The 23256-nt window shown below is 44.7% G+C and overlaps 1 protein-coding gene across 1 annotated transcript; it reads left to right on the top strand.

The window, feature by feature from the left end:
* The first annotated feature begins 332 nt into the window (after positions 1-332).
* Positions 333-13781, top strand: LOC144953376 (interferon-induced very large GTPase 1-like). The gene is made up of 3 exons (XM_078883939.1): positions 333-1735; positions 1808-2981; positions 13710-13781. Exons 1-3 carry the CDS (start codon positions 333-335, stop codon positions 13779-13781), a joined length of 2649 nt encoding a protein of 882 aa, XP_078740065.1.
* The last annotated feature ends 9475 nt before the right edge of the window (positions 13782-23256 follow it).

Genomic DNA, 23256 nt, shown 5'->3' with positions numbered 1-23256 from the left:
TCCTCTTGAACGGTTTGACTACAGGAGCACAGTCTAATTCACGGACCCCCCTGGAAAAAGAGGAACATTTAACGTTTATGAAATCCTATTTGGATGCAACCATCTGCACCGAAGTATCAAACGTGGTGCTGGTCCATGGTGTAAGCCCCATTGACTGGAACCGGCTCGAGGAAACTTTGAAATCTCTTGTTGCTGGAACACTGACTTTCACATTGGCTCCTTCGCAGACATCGAAGGTTGAGAGTAAAACAGAGGGGATGAAAACGTTTATGAATCTGCGTAAAATACTGGGGCTTCAAGAATACTACCCGAAGAAAATGCACACAAAGGATATGTGTGTTATTAAGTCAGCAATACTTAAAGAAGCCCCAAGCATTGAGGAAGAGCTTGTTCTTCATTATTTGCAGAAACTGATGATGTTTGACTACGATGCACGGTATGTTAGTGTGCCGGGTGAAAATGAAAACAATGAAACCATGCAGAATGAAAACTCTAATTATGAAAAGTTTTTTAACCATGATCATATTGTGAGTAGTCAAGATTGGTCTATGACAGACACTCGAACCCATGTTCACCCAATGGATTTGCAAATGACAATTTTTCATTGTGGAGACAATTTTGTGAGGCAGTACATTTACACCAAACTCTCATTTTGCCAGTTTGCACTGCCGCTTTTAGTTCCAAATCCTTGTAACTCAGAAATAGAATTCCCTATTTGGGCATTCCGACAGATTAAAAAGAGCTGGAAATCCCGTGCTGCATCTACTGAGACACAGCAAACTAACCTCTGTGCGATTGTAGACGCTGACACTCCTCTAGTGTCATTCATTAGGTTTGGTGAATCACTCACATCGAAATCTCAGATGCTGAACTCTCTGCTTGGAAAGCAAAAGAATGAAGTTTTCTTTCATAGACACTGCAGGGGAAGCAGCAAAAATGGTCTACTAATGGAAGGAGTCACAGAGATCGCCTGGTACTGTCCAGGTGGGAGGGATGATGACGTATTTAATGACTGCATAGCATTCACCAACCTCCACGGAGATGCGAGAGAGCACAAAAAGCAGGTGCAATTTCTCCTCGAGATATCCACTGTCAACGTGATATTAATGTCAGATTGTGATAACAATGATGAAGCTAAAGGCATTTTGGTAGATTGTCTAAATTCTCCAAAGCCTTTACTTTGCCTTTGGGCTGACAAAGAACAAATCTCTTGTGGACATTGTAAAACAAAAGTAAAAATTGCTGTCAAGAACAAGAATGAGGCTGAACTAATGAATGAATTGAAGTCAACCCTCAAATATATGTTGGCCAATTCAACACAAACGGTTAAAATGGATGGTTGCTCAGACATTGCTAGACAGCGCGGCTTCAGTGTTGATGAAGATGATGAACAATGTAAACAAGGAAAGTCAATGGCAGACGTCTTATTGAGTCTTTTGAAGGACAAGCCATTGTCTTCCATGAAGGAGACTTTTCTGCCTATTCAAGGTAAATTGTGGCACGAGTGGTGCAAGAAAGACAAAGAATTCGCTCGCTTGAGAGTAGAGGGGGACCAAAGCGTGGAGGAATATAGGGACAACATTGCAATGGAAAAACAATCAATACGGGAAGCCCAGCTTCACAAAGCATCTCCTCTCAATACATTAATGAGATCGTTCATTGATAATATGGGGCATCATGCAGACTCAGTAAAACAATACTCACTGCATTGGCTACAAATCTATTTAGATAACCTGTCTGCAGGTAGCATATCACAACTTCATCAGGAGTATCACCAGGCTCTGAAAGGAATAATTGAGTCCAGGAGAACAGTTATTGGCAGTAGGTTACTGCCTATACAACAAGCAGAGCTGGAACGAATATCAAAAAAACGTGAGGCATCCTCTTTTGGAATTCATCACCTTTTCAGGGAAGTTGGGCAGATCTATGAAGCGTCACAGACACTGCACACAGCTGACAAACCCTCAGCTGCTTTGCCAGGCATCGCAGCAGATTTGATGCTCTCTGGGTTCCCTCTTGAACTCATGGATGGTGATGCCTCACATGTCCCCCTCACTTGGATTTGCTCAGTTTTGGACGAAGTTATTGAAAAAATTGGGAACAAAAAAATATTTGTCCTCTCCATACTGGGCATACAGAGCAGTGGCAAGTCCATGCTATTGAATGCCATGTTTGGTCTCCAGTTCCCTGTGGGTGCTGGGAGATGCACCCGAGGGGTCCACATGCAGTTGGTGAAGGTGGAGGAAGAGTTCAGCAAAGAGCTGGGATATGACTTTTTGTTGATAGTCGACACAGAAGGGCTCTGTGCCCCAGAGCTATCAAATGCGACACCCACTCTTGACGATGAACTGGCTACATTTGTGATCGGCCTTGCAAACATGACCGTGATCAATACTTTTGGAGAGAATCCCTCTGAGATGCGCAACATTATACAGATCGCTGTGCAGGCGTTTCTGAAAATGAAGCAGGTGAAGTTGTCACCAAGCTGTGTGTTTGTCCATCAAGACGTCGGGGATGTGACTGTAAAAGAAAATGTCATGGATGGAAGGAGACTCTTCCAGAATATGTTAGATGAGATGACTCGCACAGCTGCAGAACAGGAGCAGTGCAACGCTGTATCATTTGACGATGTGATTGGGTTCGATGTGAACTCTCAGATCCATTTCTTTTCTCACTTTTGGGAAGACGATCCTCCAATGGCTCTGTCACATCCAAGCTACTTCCAACATGTAAAAAAACTTAAAGACAGCATCATCAAGACAAAAAGTAATGTTTTAAAAATATCAGAATTGAAAAATCGTATCCAAGATTTGTGGAATGCATTGCTTTCAGAAGACTTTGTGTTTAGCTTCAATAACACCCATGAGATTGCAGCTTACAACAAACTTGAAGACATGTATGGGAAATGGACCTGGAGCCTTAGGAGTCATCTTATTCAAGAGGAGAATAAGCTGTATAATATTATTAATAACAGGACAGACGTATTGTCTAGTTGGACTAGGTCAAACATTGAGCAAACCCTTTCTCCAAAATACAACGAAATCAGGAAAGACATTGAAACATATTTTAATCGACTACATGCTGCTGAATTGTTGAGTCAATGGAAAACTAACTTCATCATGAAATTTGAAACAATTAAGGACGAGCTTGTGACTGATAATTACAAAAAAATTACTGTTTTGAGGAATCAAAAGAGTGTATGGAACTGTCTGGATGAATATAGATCAAGCTTTGAGGATCAGCTTTTCAAAAAGAGCAAGTATTTGGCTTCGAAACTGAAAACCTCTGGAGTGAAAGATATACAATTGGAAAATAAATTCGAGACAATGTGGGAAGAATGGACAAATGAAGTGAAAAAAAGCGTTACCCCACCTGGAAAAATAGATTTTAGAATGCAAGCAGAAAATACGCTTTTTGCACATTTTAAAAGTGAAGACAAATTATCCACAAAATTGATAAAAATGTCTGAAAATAAATCTTTTTTATTTTGTCATGGAGAACATATTGTGGTTAAACGAAAAGGTGTCTGGAATCAGGTTAATCCATTTTTCTCTTCCACTAATTTACAGGAGACTGACATCGTCAAAAACATTACAGAGGATGCAAGCTATGTAGCCGGCGAGGTTATTAAATCTCTTGAGAAACGGAAGCTTGGTTACAATCAAACCGATCTACATAACGTAATAAAAGCTATGCTGGCAGCTATAGATTCAAGTTCCAAGCAACATGCAAGACTGAAGGTCACAAATATGTATAGGCTAGATTTAGCAATACACATATTGGCAAATGCTGAAGTGAGGTTTCAGAAAATAGATTATGATTTCCAGAGGGCAAACGATCCTCTAATATATTTTAGCAGCAAGAAAGAAGAGTACTTCAACAGCTTTAAGATTCGATGTAAAGGAGACGCAAACATTACCATCTTTGCTGAAGTTTTGTCTAGAAAACTTAAAACAGCCATGCACCAGGCAGTCTGTGACAAAGCCAGCCTTGACATTGTAGACAAAATGAAGTCCGATTGTCTGGCATTTAATGGAAATCGATCAAATTTAGAAAACTACATTTTGATACATTTAGCAGAGAAGGAACAATTCGTGGAATTTAAGGAATACATTCAGAAACCAAAACAATATTTTGAAAAGTACATTACAGAAGGTGTTGAAGAATATTGCTCGGCGAAGGAAAATATTAAAATTCGAGAAATATTTGAGTCCTGTCTTGAGTTTTACACGCGAAAAGTTTTCACTGCAATTACGAATGCAATCACAGCCGTCCAGTCAAACAAAGGCGATGGATCATCGTGGCTGGATGAATTTTGTAAACAGCTTGGTGACAACATCCATTTCCCAAGGCACAGTTTGATTAGAGCTGACTACAAAGATATACATGACATTCCCTGCTTTAGATATGAACTAACCACAACATTGGAAACCATGGTGGCGCAGTTGAAAAAACAATATTCTACAGCATCCATAAGGGATTTAGAAGACGTAAGGAACAAACCTCAAGACATGCTACGTGAACAGATGAGTGGGTGCTGGGTGCAGTGCCCATTCTGTAAAGCCATCTGCACAAACACAATACCCGGTCATGACGAAAACCACCGCATTCCGATTCATCGGCCAGAGGCAGTGACAGGGGGGAAATGGTGTAAAACAGATACTTTTTCCACTGATATTTGTACTAGTTTAGTTGCAAGTGACTGGTGGTTAGTGCTTTCAGAAGACAATGAAATACCATATAAGGATTATCGTACAGCAGGGCCAAAATATGCAAGTTGGAACATCACGCCAGACTTAACCGTGCAACCATATTGGAAATGGTTTGTCTGCAGATTTAAGTCGGACCTAGAGAGGCTTTACAAAGTGCAATTTACAGGCCGTGGCACCATTCCAGAGGGCTGGACAAAAATTACAAAGAATCAAGCGATTGCAGACTTACGGAAGAAAGTTTCAACACAATTGGCAAGTTACTAAATGGGAACAATTGCTCAATGCGACGTCAGTTTGTCATTCGCCTTCTTCGTGCTATAAATGCGTTTTATTTACAGTAGCCCATTAGATCTTTATTATTAAACAAACGTATCCTTTATTTATATTTCACTATTATTTGGGAATGGTGTAGCTTTTGTGTGTTCTCTGATTTATATCGTAATTAACATTGGCGCAAGACTGAATTATACATCATTGGTTGGCACCATTTGGCCAATACTTTTTCATAGATATTTTCAGTTAGTGGGTCGGGATGACGTTGATGAATACTGAGTTTAGTCAACATCGGAATGGGACTTAAGATCTTGGGCTGCTTCGTGCTTGTAAAGTAAACCACTTACATTTCTGCCAATTTGGAAGAAAGTGCTTGGTAATTTCACTGAGTAGCTCGGACTTCTCGTATTTCATAGCCATTTAGATTTGTCATAAACAGCATCCTTTGCTTCAGGAAATAGCGTAAATTTCTTAGTTGGTTGGATATGTTACGTGAACGGATTGCCCTCTGCTGATCACAATACAGCCACGTATGTCATACATCGTGGTTGATTATAATTTAAGCGCTATCCCGGCTGAACCTGCTCATTGTCTGAGATATGTTCAAACTATATAAGCGTAGTTTTAAAAGATGTGAAGTTTAAACACACAAACCTGCACTGTGAAAATAACTTTCCTGTAGTGCATTACGTATTTTAGCTATTCTGAAAACATGCTATTGTAAACATTTGTGATGTGTAACTTGTTCGTGTCAAAATCTTAAGGTTACCATCTCACATATTATGGATCCTTTTTGTTTAGTCAGATGACACAATTATCTTTGTGTGATTTATCCTGCAGAGTGGAAATGGCGAGTAAATACTCACACCTTCCGTTCTCCTCATGACGCACATGCACCATTGTGTTGTACAGCGTCTTGAGATGTGATTGCCTTTAGACGCAGTCTTAATACAAACTGCATTGTCTTAAACATGATTACATATTTTAAAAGGAGGACTTGTGGTACCAGTCAAGGACCCGACCATGGGAATGTAGAGTTTAAACTGCTGGCTTAAGGCTGTAAAATAGATATGAAGCAATGATTGGATAAAATTATCACCCTGCTCTCGTTTGAGTGAGAATATGTTGCCACTTCGATTGAAAACAATCTAAATGCGAGATTGTGATTGTTATCCGCAAATCTGAAAAACCGTGTCTTGCATTGCAATCGTGAAACATTACATCACGGTAACCCGATTCGTTTTTGTCAGTGCTGGACCTCAAATGACAATAACTTATGAGGTTAGTCCTGCGGTGATTACGCACATTATGTAAGCGTGGTGAATTGCAATTTTGTATAATCACTCGACTGTCTTGACTAGTTTGCTTGAATTGTAATGCTTTTTGATGATTTAACGTAGTGTTTAGATGTATGATTTAATTTGAATTAGTGATAACTCGCTTCTGATATGTGTTCATCATGTTGCTAATGATTGAATTTATCTTGGAGTACAGTGGTGTATTTCATCTTTGGGTTTTTGTAGGTCTATGTAACTTTGGTAATTGTGATTCTGGAGTTGTCTGTTCAATCACACTGTACTTTGACATATATCTTATATGAATAAACTTGAGTACTATGACAATAAACATGTACGTCTCATATGTGCGACAGTGTGTCTATGTGTAGGAGAGCGGTAGCGCAGTGGTTTGTACAGTGCGATTCAAGTTTGATTCGCTGCCACAGCCAACGTCAGTGGCAAGTGATACTATAACTTACCCTGGGCCTCCTGTCGGGTGGTATTTAGTCATAACTTAGTACCTGGTATGGTGTGAAAACATCAGCTCCAATGAAACCAAGGTGTCCAGGCATAGTTCTGGTCACAGCATCCATCACGTGTTGTAACAGTCTCAGTAGGCCCTCTCTAAGAGCATTGCAAAACAGGGGAGAGTGATTAGTAGGTGGAGAGTAATAATATTAGGGGAGTGGCATTGTCGAGGTTAGCACGCTGTGCTACAAACCCTGCAACCTGAGTTTGATTCCCGTTCACTGCCAACACAGTGACGGTTATCTGAATCGGTCCTGGGACTCTTCTATGTCGACTCGGCCTCAAATGGGTAAACATCGCCACTGGGGAGACCGGACGTGATGCTGGTCACCCACCCCGTCGTGTGTGGGAAAGGGGAGTTGTGGAACTCTACGAGATTTTCCCACTGAGTTGCATGCAGGCGCAGTTCCTCCACTCGGGGCGTTGGGGCGCCACCTTACCAAGCAGCTGGAGATGAGAAATTATTTTTCGAAAAATTATACATTTTTTAAATAAATTGTTTTGATGTGTTTAAAACAAGAAAAATATGATTATTTCAACGTGAATTGCCTAATGAAGGTGACATTTTAAGTTGTTAATATTAGAAACCGCCGCAACACAGTCTGATTTGTTCCTTGTGGAGGTCTTGGGCGGCTGTGAAGGTGTCAAAGTGAGATATTTTCCTTCATTCATTGCGATTAGCTTCGCATTTTTGCCACGCCGTTTGAGACCCATTCAGAACGGTTAAAAAGGCGGCCATGGCTGTAATTACGTCGTCACAACGCGAGGTTCTAATGCAAATAGAGCAGCAGCTCATAGCCTCCACGCTCTAGGAGGAAACAGCAACAATGACGATGTCAGCAGGTGCAGTTAACGAAGAATTAGCAACGAACCCTGTGGAGTCACTCCTAAATATTGAATTTGAAAGGGTTTGTTGAGTCGTGTCAGCTGATCTTTAATTGTTCTTTAGGCTTTTGGCAGCGTCAAAAGGGTTTTGTGGTGTGGACTTGAGAATAATTGGACAGCATTTGAGTGCTTTGTTGTTTTGTTTCGTAATGTTTATAAATGCCTACCGTTGGTAGATTAGACCGTTATATCACTTCCACGGGAAAGTCAATAACATCACGAGGTTTTGCTTAATTAGAGCACCATATTTTCAGAGGTCACTGACAACAGCACCACCTAGTGGAAATGTCACGAGCCACTGGCTGCATGATAATAACTTCTATTTGCAAGGAATCGAACATTTTTACTCATTTGCAACGAGAAAGAGAACGACTCGGAGGAAATAATAGGAACCACAGACGAGCAGGAAGGAAGAGAATCGGCACCAAACTCCCCCATAAATGCCTTGGCCAATGGACACATTCTGGAATGAACGTGAATGTTGAGGTAACTAACATTTTAACAAGATTAAATGAAGGGCAAAGGAATGATAACAAAAAAATCATGAAGTTATGAAGTACATATTTCACTTAGGTTGATGATGAATAAGATATCACGAGTGGGTTTGGAGGTGTCAATTTAAAAACTGAGCATTAAACAATTTTATTATGGGTCTGTAGCAGAATTAGTGTGAACTCGCAATAACGAATCACTTAAAAGGCGACCACGCCTGCTAAAAGAGCGGGACCTTGTCAACAAGATCAAAACCTGAACCAGCTACCTGGTTCAGAAATTGGCACTCATCCTGACAATGCCCATCTCAGTCAAGCAACGGAGCTCATTTCACGGCATGTCTTAAGTGTTGATCCAACTGGCCAGGATTCGGCAAAGAGATTGCCCACTTTGCATCCAGACAACCAGAGAATGCAGACAACTCATCATTAAAAAAACAAATACACATACGTATCAAAACGCACGAGTTAACAAAAAAATGCTGTTTAGAAGAAGTATAACAACTTTTAAAAAAATAACTAAAATCTTGCCAATGATTCCCATGTCGTTTGTTTCGGTATCAACAGCTATTATTTAAAAAAAACACAAGAACCAACTGATCCCCGCGAGGATATGATTGGAATTTAAAAGGAGCGCTTGAGCGCCATCTATCTGGGTGCGTAGTAAAATAGAAAATAAATCCCTTAAAATTATGAAAGTTGGATGAACTGAAATCTTGTATACAAGCAGGATTCTGTCTGCAAAGGAGATTTCATTTCCATAGCTCAATAATTTGATGCGTGGAGTGAAGCACCAAGCATCTGAGATCAAACTAAGACATGGATAAAAGTTATACGTAATAATATCAAGACTATTCGTGGGTCTGAGGCACATTGATAGAAAATATGAGAGTAGTGGAGAACGAGGAGTTTTTACTGATGCGGAGAGGACTGTGGCGTGCACTCCACCGCATCTAATGAGACATTTTTGTGGACAAAACTTCATAGTTTTAAAAGTCATTTTACCTTTAGTTTTTTCTTCTTATCGTATAAAGGGAGAGGGACACAAGTAGGGGAAGTTAAACGCCTTTTTAACTTTTAATGTATCTTCCAATACGATATTATATTTTTTATACTGCGTTTTTATTTTACGAGTCTTAATTTTTAGCTCTTATATGTAAATATGGTTATTGTTTTTTATTATAGCTCAACACATCCCGGTACAGAGCACAAATTGCAGCGAAAAATAGTTCCATGAGCGCAACTTGCTAAATGCCTTAAGCAGGTGTTGACGGAATGTCAGACTCCTCTCCAATGTCACTCCCAGGAAGGCAGGCTCTGCATTTTGCAGTAGCAACCGGACATTCAGGTGCAATTTGAGCTTGTAGTTGTCTCCAACGTTTTGTAGGTGAACTGCACTGCAAACTGTCTTGCTCCTTGCTTGGCTGAAGTCTCCAATTGCTCCACTAATCTACTACCATGGCCAGCTGACTGTTCAAGGTATCTTCAAGGCTGTCAAATTTACAGACTTGAGTTGCGAGGTAGATGTCGTCTACGGACACAAATCGTCGTGACTTTGCAGAAAAGTGTTGGGGAAAGAATAAGCCTCCAATGTAGTCGAGCAGCGACAACGGTGACCGCCGCCGAGCCCAGCACAGAGGGTGATCTTCAGGCGACCTTGGAGGAGATGGCAGCGGTCACCCGGGGATTCAACAACTCAAGGCACGAACTACAACAGCAGCGACCATAAAAAAACCGCGGAGGAGTCCGGGACCGCACGGTGATCCACTGCTACCACTGCAGGACGCTGGGCCACATCACGAGAGGATGCCGAGATGAATGTCGACCCGAGATAACCAAGCCAACTCCGGGCAACATCGCGGGACATCCAAGGAAAAACCCCAGGCGAGTCGCGACACCCCAGACACTCGGCAGGACCACACATACACCTCATCAAAACCCTCATCGCCATTATCACTGGCACACCACTCGATCACAGCGATACAGCAGGGCAAATTTGGCCAGCATCAAAGACAAAATGTAAAGAGCTGGCGAGACGGGTGGCAGCAGCAGCCACGTGAACATCGGAATGAAAGAGGGAAATCCCATTAAGGTGTTGGTGGACACGGGAGCATCAGTAACTATCATTTCTGTACTAGTCTTTGATATGTTATCCACTTGTAAACGTCGGTTTGAACCGGTTTACAATAAATTCGTGGCGGCTAATGGTTTAAACTTAATTTGGAGCTTTCGTGACTGCAGGAATTACTCTTTGGTTCTTAGGCTAATGGTTTGTTAAAACGGAAATCCACATCGGGGAAATGTGTTTTTTGGGCCCTGTATTGGTCTCCTCCTCCCCAGCAGTACCATGCGTGCTGGGTATTGATTATTTAAGTCGGCTACACATTAAGATAATTACGGACCAGGGCTGTGTTGAGATGCCATCAGGGAAACGGATGTATTTTTTGTGGCCTGATGCGGATTACACGCCCTGGTGAGAGAAGCGATGACCATTCCGCCACTATCACAGGTGTTGATTCCCTTGTGATATCAATCACTATTATCACCTTATGCATGGATGCATCACTTATACTGGTAGGAACCTCCTGGTTACTGTCTGTCCGTCCGTCCGTTGTGAATCCAAAATGGGAGGGGTGGGGCTGGGTGGAGAGGGGAGGGTGGGGAGGGGCTGGGTGGGGAGGGTGGGGAGGGGCTGGGTGGGGAGGGTGGGGTTGGGTGGGGGGTGGGAGGGGTGGATCTGGGTGGGGAGGGGCTGGTCACCCCGTGGTGCCCTTATAAAACTCTATGTCTAACTTACTCACGCCGGCTAGTGCCCGCCCTTAGTCGGCCATATTTGCGGAATACACCACGCCGCCGTTGACCCTGGCCATTGAACGAGCAACCCAACGTTCCTACCAGCTCCCTCCGCAGGAATGTGTTAGTGTCACTGTGGTGCCACGGCCTTGAAGCAACTCTGCAAGCGCCGTGACTCCCCCCTGGCCCCCACACAGTGCACACAGGTTGTGTTCTGGAGGGAATTGTCTGGCACAACGGGTTTTAATCCGAAGGGTCCCGAGGAGGAAAGTCCCACGGTTTCCTGATGCTAGGAGATTGGCCGACCCTCGCAGGTCAGGTCACATTGCGTTGCCCCTGAGTTGGCTTAAAATTGTATGGGCGCAAAAAAGTTCACCGGCCCAGTTGCAATGAGTCACGCACGACATCGGGAGGGGCTGGGGTGGAGTATTAAACGACCAGAGCAGACCATGAGGTCAGGGGATCGCAGAACCACGACCTCCCCCGGCCCCAGACCGAATACACACTAGCAGGGTGTGTATTCGCCAGCTGGACGTCCTTCCAGATTAACAAGGATGAGTAATAAATTAATGAGTACGGACGGATAATGGGTCGCAGAAGCACCTGCCGCAGCGCTCTATGTAAGGGGAAATAAGTGTAATGCGGGCGTAAAGGGCTTGGCGGATGTGACGTCATGTGGGGGAGGAGTCAGGGTCACGTGAGAGGGAGATAGTATAGCGGTGAGACAGGAAGAGATCGGGGCAGTCGGGCAAGGAAAGAATGGAGACTGGACGAGGGTGAGGCCACGGAGGGCGAAAGCTGGGAGCAGCGAGTGCAGCCGGAGAGGCTGCGTATGAGAGACAGCAGCGAGGCTGCTAGGGGCTACAGCAGCCAGCCTGGGGCTGCAGAGCAAGAGGGCTACGGGAGCGACAGCAGCCGGAGGGGCTGCGTGTGGGGGAACAGCAGCAAGGCTGCTAGAGGCTACGGGAGTGACACGAGGAGACCAGCAAAGAGGCTATTGGCGGCGACGGGTGCGGCAGCAGCGTCGGCGCCGAGCGGAGGGTCTGAGAGTGAGACAGCCGTGTGGGAAGAGAAGAACGAACCCGAATAAAGGACACCAGACCAGATACTGTGGTCGAGTCCATTTATTACATAAGTATAACCCGTAAAAACAAAGTTTTTCACTATAAATCCTTTATATGCGTGGCAGCGAACTTAATATAAAGGATTTAAAAAGATATTCGCCTGTGGAGGACGCGGGGATCGATCCCGCGACCTTTGGCATGGGAAGCGAGGGCGCTACCAACTGCGCTACTCCGCCACGGCCTGTGGAGGGGTTACGCTCTGGGCTCTTATACTGTGACGTTCAGCCAAAGCGATGAATGAGTTCTATTTGAATATATGTAAAATATTTTTTTTTGCCTAAAAAGTGTAAAATTTTGGGAATTTTTTTTCACGAACATTAATTGTCTGGCACAACGAGTCTGTGTGGAAAATGTCAGCTCGATTGGATCACGGGAAGTGGGTTAAAAAACGAGCGAAAGATTTGCACGGTCCTAAGCAAGCAAGCAAGCACGCAATCATTCTAGATTTGAAGCTTTCGTGACTGCAATGATTCGTATTCTTAGGTTTTTTCGGTAAAGTCACGTAGGTAAAACATTACAATTAATGAAAGTAAAATAAAACAAAATAAAAAATAAAAAATAAAAATCACGACGTTTCGGAGGCAACACAAGTCTCCGTCATCAGGTGGGACCGTCACAGCCAGATTAGCTGCATCAAGTGGTGCAGCTAATCTGGCTGTGACGGTCCCACATCAGGTGGGACCGTCACAGCCAGATTAGCTGCATCAAGTGGTGCAGCTAATCTGGCTGTGACGGTCCCACCTGATGACGGAGACTTGTGTTGCCTCCGAAACGTCGTGATTTTTTATTTTATTTTTTTTTTTATTTTTTTTATTTTACTTTCATTAATTTTAATGTTTTACCTACGTGACTTTACCGAAAAAACCTAAGAATAAGCACGCAAGCAAGCAAGCAAGCACGCAAGCACGCAAGCAAGCAAGCAAGCGAACTTAATATAAAGGATTTAAAAATGGGCGGTAATCACAGGTAGGCGCACGATTGGCCGCGCGTTACACCGTGACCCGGGCTTTTGGAGTTCAGGGGGTTAAAGGGGGAACCGCGGGCCGTGCAAAGGAGACTCTTCTTCAACATCTTAGTCGCCAAGACTCCCCCCCCCTGCCATCCTGCTTTCTCAAGCCGCTCGCAGCATCTGTGCGATGCCAGCGAGTGCTGCTCTGAGGCAGTGATAGGCAACATTTTTTGTCCTCTTCCCTCAGACTCTCACAGCGTCCGTGCGACACCCTGAGTACAGCTACAAAGTACGTGGTAGGGCGTTTGCATATCTGGAGACTGAGGCAGCAGTAGGATAGGCTCTTCTCACAAAAATTTCCACTGCGGGTAGTGCGGGGTTTGCGTCGAGAATAAAAGTTAGCACAGAGCATAGGTGTGGTGTCGGTGACTTCTGTGTGGAGCGACTGCGTGGGGGAAAAAGCGGCGAGAGTGAACGCGGAGCCGCAGTGTGTGCACGCGTTAAGAGATAATCGCCTGCAGGTGCGAGCTCGTTCGCGCCCCCCTGTGTTAGCGATAGCTGTGGTGTGCACAGATGTGTGGTTTAACTCCGTGTGGCTACGAGCCGGCAGCACGAGTATGTCCCTCAGAGAGGCCGCTAGCGCGGGGGGCTCGATCTCTTGGTCGGCGGGGGCCCAGCGGGAGCCAAACGACGAGGTGGAGAACGGGCGGATGTCGCGCCCCACCTGCCTAGCGAGGGTGGTGGGGTGAACGTCACCATCGGGACCAACAATTGGTTGACATTTGATAGTTTTATATACATCAAAGTGGGCGATTATACTGCGAGGAGAGGATAGAAATTGCGCAGATTTCCCCAGCGAGTGAGATTCAGAAAGATGTACTAGTAGTGAGGATACATAAAGTGAAGGATGCTGTAAGGTTTCCATGGGCGGAGGAAATAATTCAGCAGAAACCTGAATTGACTCAAGGTCAAGAGACCGAATTAAAAATATTTTTTCTCGAATTTGATGACATTTTCAGTAAGGGCTCGTATGATGTGGACTGCACGGACTTGATGCAGCACCAAAATTGATATGGGGAATGCTCAACACGTGAGACAGAAATTGCAGGGGCTGGTTAAAAAGCTAGATGGCTCCATGGGGTTTTGTGTAGATTTCTGACGACTAAATAAAGGTTACGATAGTGGACACGTATCCCTTGTCGTTTATTGATGATTCGCTAGATCCATTAGCTTGAGTAAAATATTTTATGTGAGATGTCATCAGGATTTTGGCAGCTGCCCCTGGACGACGAATCCAAATAAAAAATGGCTTTTTGAACACAGCAGGGATTATTCCAATGTAATCTATTCCCAATGGGATATCTCACTGCGCTGGCGACCTTCCAAAGCCTAATGATGCGTGTACTGTCGGGCCTACTATAGGAGATGTTTGATTTATTTAGACGTCCTTATTTTTAGTATGCCGTTTGAGGAACACTTGGTGAGGTTACAACAAGTTTTCTTCAAAGTGCGAGCCGCTAAACTGAAACCATCTAAGTGTAATTTTGTACATATTTGGGTCATATTGTCAGCGGTAAAGGGGTTGCAACGAACCCTGACAAAAAAGTCTGCCGTCAAATATTGGCCAACACCCGCTTCGGCACAGGAAGTGCGGCGATTCCTCGAATTTGTTTCCTATTATCAAAGGTTTGTATCCCGGTTCACTACAGCGGTGAAACCCTTGCATGCCCTGACACCAAAAAGGGTACAACTCCGGTGGGGGGAAAACGAATAATCGACATTTGACTGATGCTCCCCCACAAGCATATTCGGATGTCTCACTACTGTTCATCCTCGATACAGATGCTAGTGATGTCGGTATAGGTGCTGTCTTGACACAAATACAAGGGAAAGCAGAAGTGGTAATTGTGTAAGGGAGTCGCGTGCTCTCCACTGCTGAACAGCGCTATCGCATCACTAGTAAAGAACTGCTGGCAGTAATAAAATCTGTCAGGTTGTTTTGGCCCTACCTATGTGGCCGCCAGTTTACCGTGTGGACTGATCATGCGACATTACAATTGTCGCTCAGAATTGATCAACCTTTATGACAGATGGTGAGGTGCATCGAAAAACTCCAGGAATCCTCTTACGATGTCACACACAGGAAGGGCACCCGTCCTTGTAATGCTGACGCGTTGTCAATGTGACCGTGTGAAGACCCATGTATGTGTGCTCCGGGAGTGGCACGGTGCAAACCGACCCTCCCTGACAGCAAAGCTGGAACATGATGTACCGCCCGTAGATCTTGATCTTGGATCCGATTGCAAAAATATGATGACCCACTAGCAGTCCTTCGCTGCACAAGCAGATGAACGTGCTCGAAATTATCAAGCAGGAATTACATTTATTAAATGGTGAGGGCTCTTGATGAGATAGGACGCTAAAATTCAGCGTCGTTTCCTCGTGGTACCAACACCTTTGCGACAAGAGTTACTATTAGAAGTGCAAGCTGAACAACGTGTGCACTTGTGCCACTGTTAAACATTGATCACGCTGCAATCTCGATATTTTTGGCCAAGAATGTCAAAGGATGTGCGCGAGTGGGTAAATCGTTGTCAAGTGTACAAAAATAAACCTATTCTCTGCAAACCTCCTGGCTACCATCAAAGGTTTGTACACGAAGCCATACAAATATACAAACACAGACATAATTTCAACCGTGATGATGGTTACAAACTGAGTAATCATTGGAAAGATGTGATTAACCATGCAAAAAAGATTTAACTACACTTATTTGGCCAATCTTATTTGACAGACAACTATTACAGGTTTACCATGTTCAGTTGTTTTCTCCTTGTCACAGGTTGAGTCACAAACCGTACCTCTCCATAACAAAGGCTCACCCTCTTAAGCCTCACCTTACCATATGAATAAAAAGTGTGCTGTACTTGCCGCTTCCCCCCCCCCCCTCTCCAACCATTATATAAACGGAGTGGTAGCTCCTGCAATCTCTCATTTACTTGATACAGCTGTCGTGGCTGTGACGGTTCCACCTGAAGACGGAAGCTTGTGTTGCCTCCGAAACGTGATTTTTATTTTATTTTACTTTTATTAATTTTAATTTTTACCTACGTGACTTTACCGAAAAAACCTAAGAATATATATAAACTATTTTTGGCCTAATTATTCTTAATATAAATTTTTGGAAAAAGGGGCATAAATACAACATTCCTCACCATACTCTCAACCAGCTCCACGTAGTTTTCGACCTTGTGATTGCAGAAGAAGCCACGAACCACTGCGATGATGCTGTTCCAAGCTGCTTTCTCCTTACTAGTGAGCTTCTTGGGGAATTAATTGCACTCCAGGATCTTCTTTATCTGTGGTCCAATGAAGACACTGGCTTTGACCTTTGCCTCAGACAGCTTAGGGAAGAAGTCTTGAAGGTACTTAAAGGCTGCCGACTCCTTATCTACAGCTCTAACAAATTGTTTCATAAGGCCAAATTTGATGTGCAGTGGTGACATCAGCACCTTCCAGGGGTCCACCAGTGGCTTCCACTTGACGTTGTTCCCCCCCACAGAGAGCTGAATTAGGGCACAAAAAGTTGACTCCCACTGATGCCCCAAGACCGATCCTTCGGGATGGCCTTTTGATGTGGTGGGATGAAGGGCTGCACCGTCGTCGAATTGTGGTTCCCACCACCCTTCGGGGCAGATTGACATGGGTGGTGCACGAGGAGAAATTGTTACATCTTGGGGTGCGGAAGACATTGTTAATGTTGCAGCATGACTTTTATTGGCCAGGAATGTCGAGCAACGTGTACCACTTGATTAAGGGTTGTACGGATTGCGAACACAGGAAACTTTTGCTGAGGAAGTCCCAGCCTCCACTTCAGGCCATCTCAGTGTCAAGGATTAACGAGTTCATATTCTTAGTTCTTTCGGTAAAGTCACGTAGGTAAAAAATGAAATCAAAATTAATAAAATAAAATAAAAATCACGACGTTTTGGAGGCAACACAAGTCTCCGTCATGAGGTGGGACCGTCACAGCCAGATTTGATGCAGCAAATCTGGCTGTGCCTCCGAAACGTCGTGATTTTTATTTTATTTTATTAATTTTGATTTCATTTTTTACCTACGTGACTTTACCGAAAGAACTAAGAATATGAATCCTTGCAGTCACGAAAGCTTCAAATCTAGGATTAACGATTTGCTCGCGCTCAACATTCTGGGACCCTTTCTGACCACGCAGAGGGGGAATAAAGTTCTCCTAGTTGAGGTGGAATTTTTTTTTCTCGTTGGCTGATGGCCTGGCCGTTGCTCGACCAGTCGGCGGCTTCCATTGCCAAAGCGTTTTTGAACGGTTATGTCATGGACAAAGGGGCCCCCGAGTACCTTCTCATTGTTCAGGGGCAGAATCTTTAATCGAAGCTGCTACGCAAAGTTTGTGATGCACTGGGCACTAGTAAAATGAGGACGGCACCATACCATCCCCAAACGGACAATATGGTGGAATGCCTGCATAGAACCCTGATATCCATGCTCTGCCAGGTGGTCAGTGTGGCTCAAACCGATTGGGATCTGCATGTGAAGTACCGGTAAAGACGCTTGAGGCGGAGGTTGAGGCACACGTATATTTATTTACAAAGTGTCGCTACAGGACAGCACCAGAGGGGGTAACGGCCCCCTCACCCGGATAACTGGGGATACACCCTAGCTAACCCTGACCTGCCTCCGAGTCCTCCACTAACGGGCTAGGGGAGGCTACCTGGCCCGACACTGGTGAGTGGGGCTACGGTCTCCGGAGTCCCAGAGTGCTGACTCTGGTTCACGGGACCACGCCGCTGGCTCGGTCCTGCGCGGCCCTGACAAGGGCGGCGTCTCAGGGGAGTCCAGGGCTCTAGCTACCCGGGTCTTCAGTCTTCCCTCTTTGGTTCTAATACTGAGCCCCGAGCTCTCTCTCTCATCCCCCTTTATACCCCGCTTCAGGATCCCAACCCCGGGCAGCCCTACCCCCCAGGTTGCCCGATGCGGACGTCGTTGCGGCCACCGCCCCGTGTACTCCCGGAGCTCCGCCCACTGTGTTTGTTCCCCATGTGAACCCATGTACATACAGCCCCTCCGTAACAGCCCTACACATGTTCCGGAAGTCCTGGCAGCATAGAGGATGGCTCCCCATGCTTCCACTGGATTTTCGCCATTTTTCTTCATGTATGCGAGACAAAATGAACCCTCCATGGAGTTTCAATGGGGTCTGTCAGAGATGATCTTGCCTACGCGCTGAAGTGCATTTCGGCGCTGAAGTGCATTTCGGCACTTCAGCGTCGTGCCTTGGAAGTCGCTCACTAGATATGCATGTGTGCAATTTGTAATCATATTCTTTATATATTTGTATTTATTTACGTGTATTGACTTTCTTCCCTTTTCCATATTTTTTTCATTCCTATCCTTTTTATTTGCAATGTTTTTGTAACTTGCTGACCTGCCCCGACTGGACATCTATGAAATAGCGCTTCATGGCTCATTGGATTCCTCCTGCAATTTAAATACAGATTCTGATTCTATAGATGAAATGAACACACGAACAATAATGATTTTCAGCATTGACCTTTTGCGAGTGAATACTTTCAACAGACTGATTCACTACAAGCAAACTCTGGTGGACTGCCAGATGTTAAAGGAACCTCTGTGAAGATATAGATCATAGATTAAAGTAACGTTGCATCATACGTGAATCAAAATAGCCATGAACTTCGGAGAATATTAATTAAAAAATATTTTCTCACCCCATCGGCACTCGACATCACCCCCATACAATGTGGGGGACAAGAACCGCACAGAACCGGTTCAACCGTGAGAAGGGGAGAGGTTTCAGCCTCTCGACACAGCAGCAGCGTTCTGCAATGCGAGGGTCTCTGAGTGGTCAGCGCCGTACAACTCCACAGTACGTTAAGTAACCAGGAACGGACGCGTCTGAGAGGAGATGGAGCGATGAACTCATCCCGTGTGCAGGTACTGGGAGGATTCTCGCATCGCAGATCCGTGAGAGATGGTGACGGCTTTGGGAAGCCTTCATCCAGCAGTTGATCGCTCATGGCTGATGATGGTTAATGTTACGTTTTATGTTCACAGTACGACACGCGTTGGAGTGGCTTGGGGTCAGCACATGTTATTTATTTGTATAGAAGCACATTTCAAGTGGTTGAATAAAGGATGTGTGCATATGTAATACGACAATACCTTCTCCACAGAAGTGGAATGCGTGTAGTGGTAGAGCAGTGGAGAAGGTGTAGTGGTACAGCAGTAGAGAAGGTGTAGTGGTACAGCAGTAGAGAAGGTGTAGTGGTACAGCAGTGGAGAAGGTGTAGTGGTACAGCAGTAGAGAATGTATAGTGGTACAGCAGTAGAGAAGGTGTAGTGGTACAGCAGTAGAGAAGGTGTAGTGGTACAGCAGTGGAGAATGTGTAGTGGTACAGCAGTAGAGAAGGTATAGTGGTACAGCAGTGTAGAAGGTGTAGTGGTACAGCAGTGGAGAAGGTGTAGTGGTACAGCAGTGGAGAAGGTGTAGTGGTACAGCAGTAGAGAAGGTGTAGTGGTACAGCAGTGGAGAAGGTGTAGTGGTACAGCAGTAGAGAAGGTGGAGTGGTACAGCAGTGGAGAAGGTGTAGTGGTACAGCAGTGGAGAAGGTGTAGTGGTACAGCAGTGGAGAAGGTGGAGTGGTACAGCAGTAGAGAAGGTGGAGTGGTACAGCAGTGGAGAAGGTGTAGTGGTACAGCAGTAGAGAAGGTGGAGTGGTACAGCAGTGGAGAAGGTGTAGTGGTACAGCAGTGGAGAAGGTGCAGTGGTACAGCAGTAGAGAATGTGTAGTGGTACAGCAGTAGAGAAGGTGTAGTGGTACAGCAGTAGAGTGGGTGAATGGTACAGCAGTGGAGTGGGTGCAGTTGTACAGCAGTGGAGAATGTGTAGATATGAAGAGGATTATGTACTGTGTGTATTAAGGATATACATGTGCCATCCTTTTTGTCAGTCCACTGCTCTATGCGGACTTCCTCACACCGTGTGCGCTGTGGGGAGTAATGTGATCTTACTTCACCGCGACGTCAGTAAGGGGGTTGTTAATTCGGAGAGAGTAGACACGGGGGAATATAATTACGGGACAGCAATGGATATTTGTACTTAGTTCAGAACAAAATGGTTCACCTTGTTTCACCTTGTTCTGGCCATGTGTGGAAATGGCAGGGAAGTGGTGAGACAAGTTTCGTTTCACCCTGATAAACAAATACCTACACAGACAGGAATATACCACGCACACACGCAAACACAAATGCTTGCACGCACCTGTACGTACACACAAATTACAAAGATCCCCTGTATAGCCTCACATATTGTTGGGGCAAGTGCTATTAGTGCGTACTATGAATTGATGCTGTGGCCGAGACGATGCTTGGCCGTCTTTGTATCCCCAATTATGATGTTTACACAGACCCGATAATTATTTAAGGCTGAGTCGTTCAAAGGGTGTCCGAGTACGAGTCAGATATTAATCACTCCTGTTGGCAGTGAGTAGGAATCAAACTCGGGTTGCTAAATTTTCAGTGAAGTGCTGTCGTGGGTATACGCTTATAACAAAACAAGATTTAGTGCCAATAAAGATTACACTTTCATTGTCTCAATAATATTGTACTTTAATAGCAATGACAGTGATAGTTGATTAGTTAATGGTTGTTTCAGTTTGCATATATATTATTTTGTTATGGAAAGTTGGAACCGTGGATAGACAATTTAATTAAGAGCTATGTAACAATTATAACCTTGTTGGAAGTTCTGGAGGGTGGTTCATAATGTCCCAGAGACCCTTACTCCAGAGCACTTCATTAGATTGATGGCCAAGCTGGGGAGGCCCAATTACATTTACGAGGTTCGCAACTCAAGGCCAACCACACATAAACTACTCTTGTCTCCCAAAAATGAGCGTGGGTTGATGGCCAAGCAGTTGAGGCCTGGTTTTAACTGCAAGCTCTCGATTGTCTCGCAAGCGAGAGATGAGATACATCCGATAATAAATATTGTTTATTATTATTATTACACACTGGTTCATTGAAACTGATTATAGCAGTGGGCTACGTAAGAGGAGAAACAGCAGAAGGGGAGGGGAGGAGGATGAGATTCGGTGCTCCGGAGCCCAGAAAGCGCCCAGAGGGCCCAAAGAGCCGGGGACAGCCCTGCTGCTCGCGTTGGCCGAGTAGCGAGCGCCACCCCCGTGCTTGCGAAGCTGCGCTCGATAGAAGTCGCGCATTGCACGAGAACGGCTGAAGCGCCGAGTAACCACTCAGAGGTGTAGTGGTACAGCAGTAGAAAAGGTGTAGTGGTACAGCAGCAGAGAAGGTGTAGTGGTACAGCAGTAGAGAAGGTGTAGTGGTACAGCAATGGAGTGGGTGTAGTGGTAGAGCAGTGGAGAAGGTGTAGTGGTACAGCAGTAGAGAAGGTGTAGTAGTACAGCAGTAGAGAAGGTGTATTGGTACAGCAGTGGAGAAGGTGTAGTGGTCTAGTAGCAGAGAAGGTGTAGTGGTACAGCAGTGGAGAAGGTGTAGTGGTACAGCAGTAGAGAAGGTGTAGTGGTACAGCAGTAGAGAAGGTGTAGTGATACAGCAGTGGAGAAGGTGTAGTGGTCTAGTAGCAGAGAAGGTGTAGTGGTACAGCAGTGGAGAAGGTGTAGTGGTACAGCAGTAGAGAAGGTGTAGTGGTACAGCAGTAGAGAAGGTGTAGTGATACAGCAGTGGAGAAGGTGTAGTGGTCTAGTAGCAGAGAAGGTGTAGTGGTACAGCAGTGGAGAAGGTGTAGTGGTACAGCAGTAGAGAATGTGATTTCGTACAGCAGTAGAGAAGGTGTAGTGGTACAACAGTAGAGACGGTGGAGTGGTACAGCAGTGGAGAAGGTGTAGTGGTACAGCAGTGGTGAAGGTGTAGTGGTACAGCAGTAGAGAAGGTGTAGTGGTACAGCAGCCTGCTCGTGACTCTGCTCACACTCCTCACCTATCTACACCTCATACCATGTCAAGTTGAATTGAGAACAAACAGAACAGTTCCAGTTCATAGCTTGGATAATATTTCATGCACACTCGGTTTTGGAAAGTAGTGTCTTGCCACCGCAAGCGTTTTGCTAACAATTCCCTGAAACCTTAGATAAGTAAAGTATTATATAGAACAATAGCATGAGGAATGCTGTATAAGGTCCCTTGCCACCAGCAACTATTATCAACAACTATTTTATCACACCTCTGAGTACTACTTATTTCAGTGCTTGACTCTGCAAGTGAATCAAAATATAAATAAAACGTAAAATAAAGTTTTCAGCGAAACTTAGAGTCTACCTTATCAATAACTCAACTCCTCTACTGCCAGTCACGAGGGCAAATCCCGGAGTCTGCTTCTGCAGGACTGGTTCGTATGATGGTGTGTGCTGTTTATATGATCATGTATAGCTTATTTGATTAATTCCCTAAGTCACATTAAGGCGCGAAGCTCCTCCCACCTCTTGCACACGTGGTGCATCCATTAGGTCAGCCTGAGTTCATCCCAGGTTCTGGAATCAGACATCCTGGCTGTCCCTCAAACTTAATTGTTTTGTTCGGGCATTTGCCTGGTCAATGCCCAATTTATGTTGGCAAATGACCTTAAAGTAACCTTTGACCTTTACCCACAATTTTCCTGAATCATCGTCTTTTTGGCTTTGATCAACTGCCAATGGTTTACTTGTTAGTTTTGTATTTAGGGGCCGTCCATAAATGACGTCACGCACCTGGGGGGGGGGATCATACATTTGTAACGATGTGTGACGATGGGAGGGTGGGGTTGAGAAATGTGACGTCACGTAAAAATGCGCAACTTTAAATATAGACAACACCTTCTACTTAATTAAAGACTTTTTAATAAATGTTTTCTCCTACAACATCAGAGTGCAGCACCACATTAAATATGCACTACAATGACAATAGTTTAAAGCGATTTGAAGCATTTGTGGACGGCCCCTAATCCATGCCATTGTTTTTCCATGTGGGAATGTGTGGGGAAAAGTTGTGTCGCACATAGCAAGAATCGGTGCACACCACGACTTTTTGTGTTAAAATCGCCAAATTGGTTTGATTTTGGGCCCAGTTGGGTCCTTCTTCTTGTGCTTTTGATTGGACTGGATCCCAGCACAATTCCAGATCCGGCATGGAGCTTACATTCCTCCATTTTAGC

Source organism: Lampetra fluviatilis, chromosome 75 (genome assembly GCF_964198595.1).
Source record: "Lampetra fluviatilis chromosome 75, kcLamFluv1.1, whole genome shotgun sequence".
NCBI classification, from domain to species: Eukaryota; Metazoa; Chordata; class Hyperoartia; order Petromyzontiformes; family Petromyzontidae; genus Lampetra; species Lampetra fluviatilis.
Note: the sequence above shows the minus strand (reverse complement) of the source record. Positions and strands in the feature narration are given on the sequence as shown.

What these genes read in the sequence shown, in the direction of transcription:
- LOC144953376 (XM_078883939.1), top strand. Translation starts at nt 333, where the DNA reads ATGTGTGTTATTAAGTCAGCAATACTTAAAGAAGCCCCAAGCATTGAG. An exon ending in CAAATCTATTTAGATAACCT is followed by an intron (nt 1,736 to 1,807) that starts GTCTGCAGGTAG and finishes TGAGTCCAGGAG; the next exon opens with AACAGTTATTGGCAGTAGGT. An exon ending in TTATTAATAACAGGACAGAC is followed by an intron (nt 2,982 to 13,709) that starts GTATTGTCTAGT and finishes GCGGGGGCCCAG; the next exon opens with CGGGAGCCAAACGACGAGGT.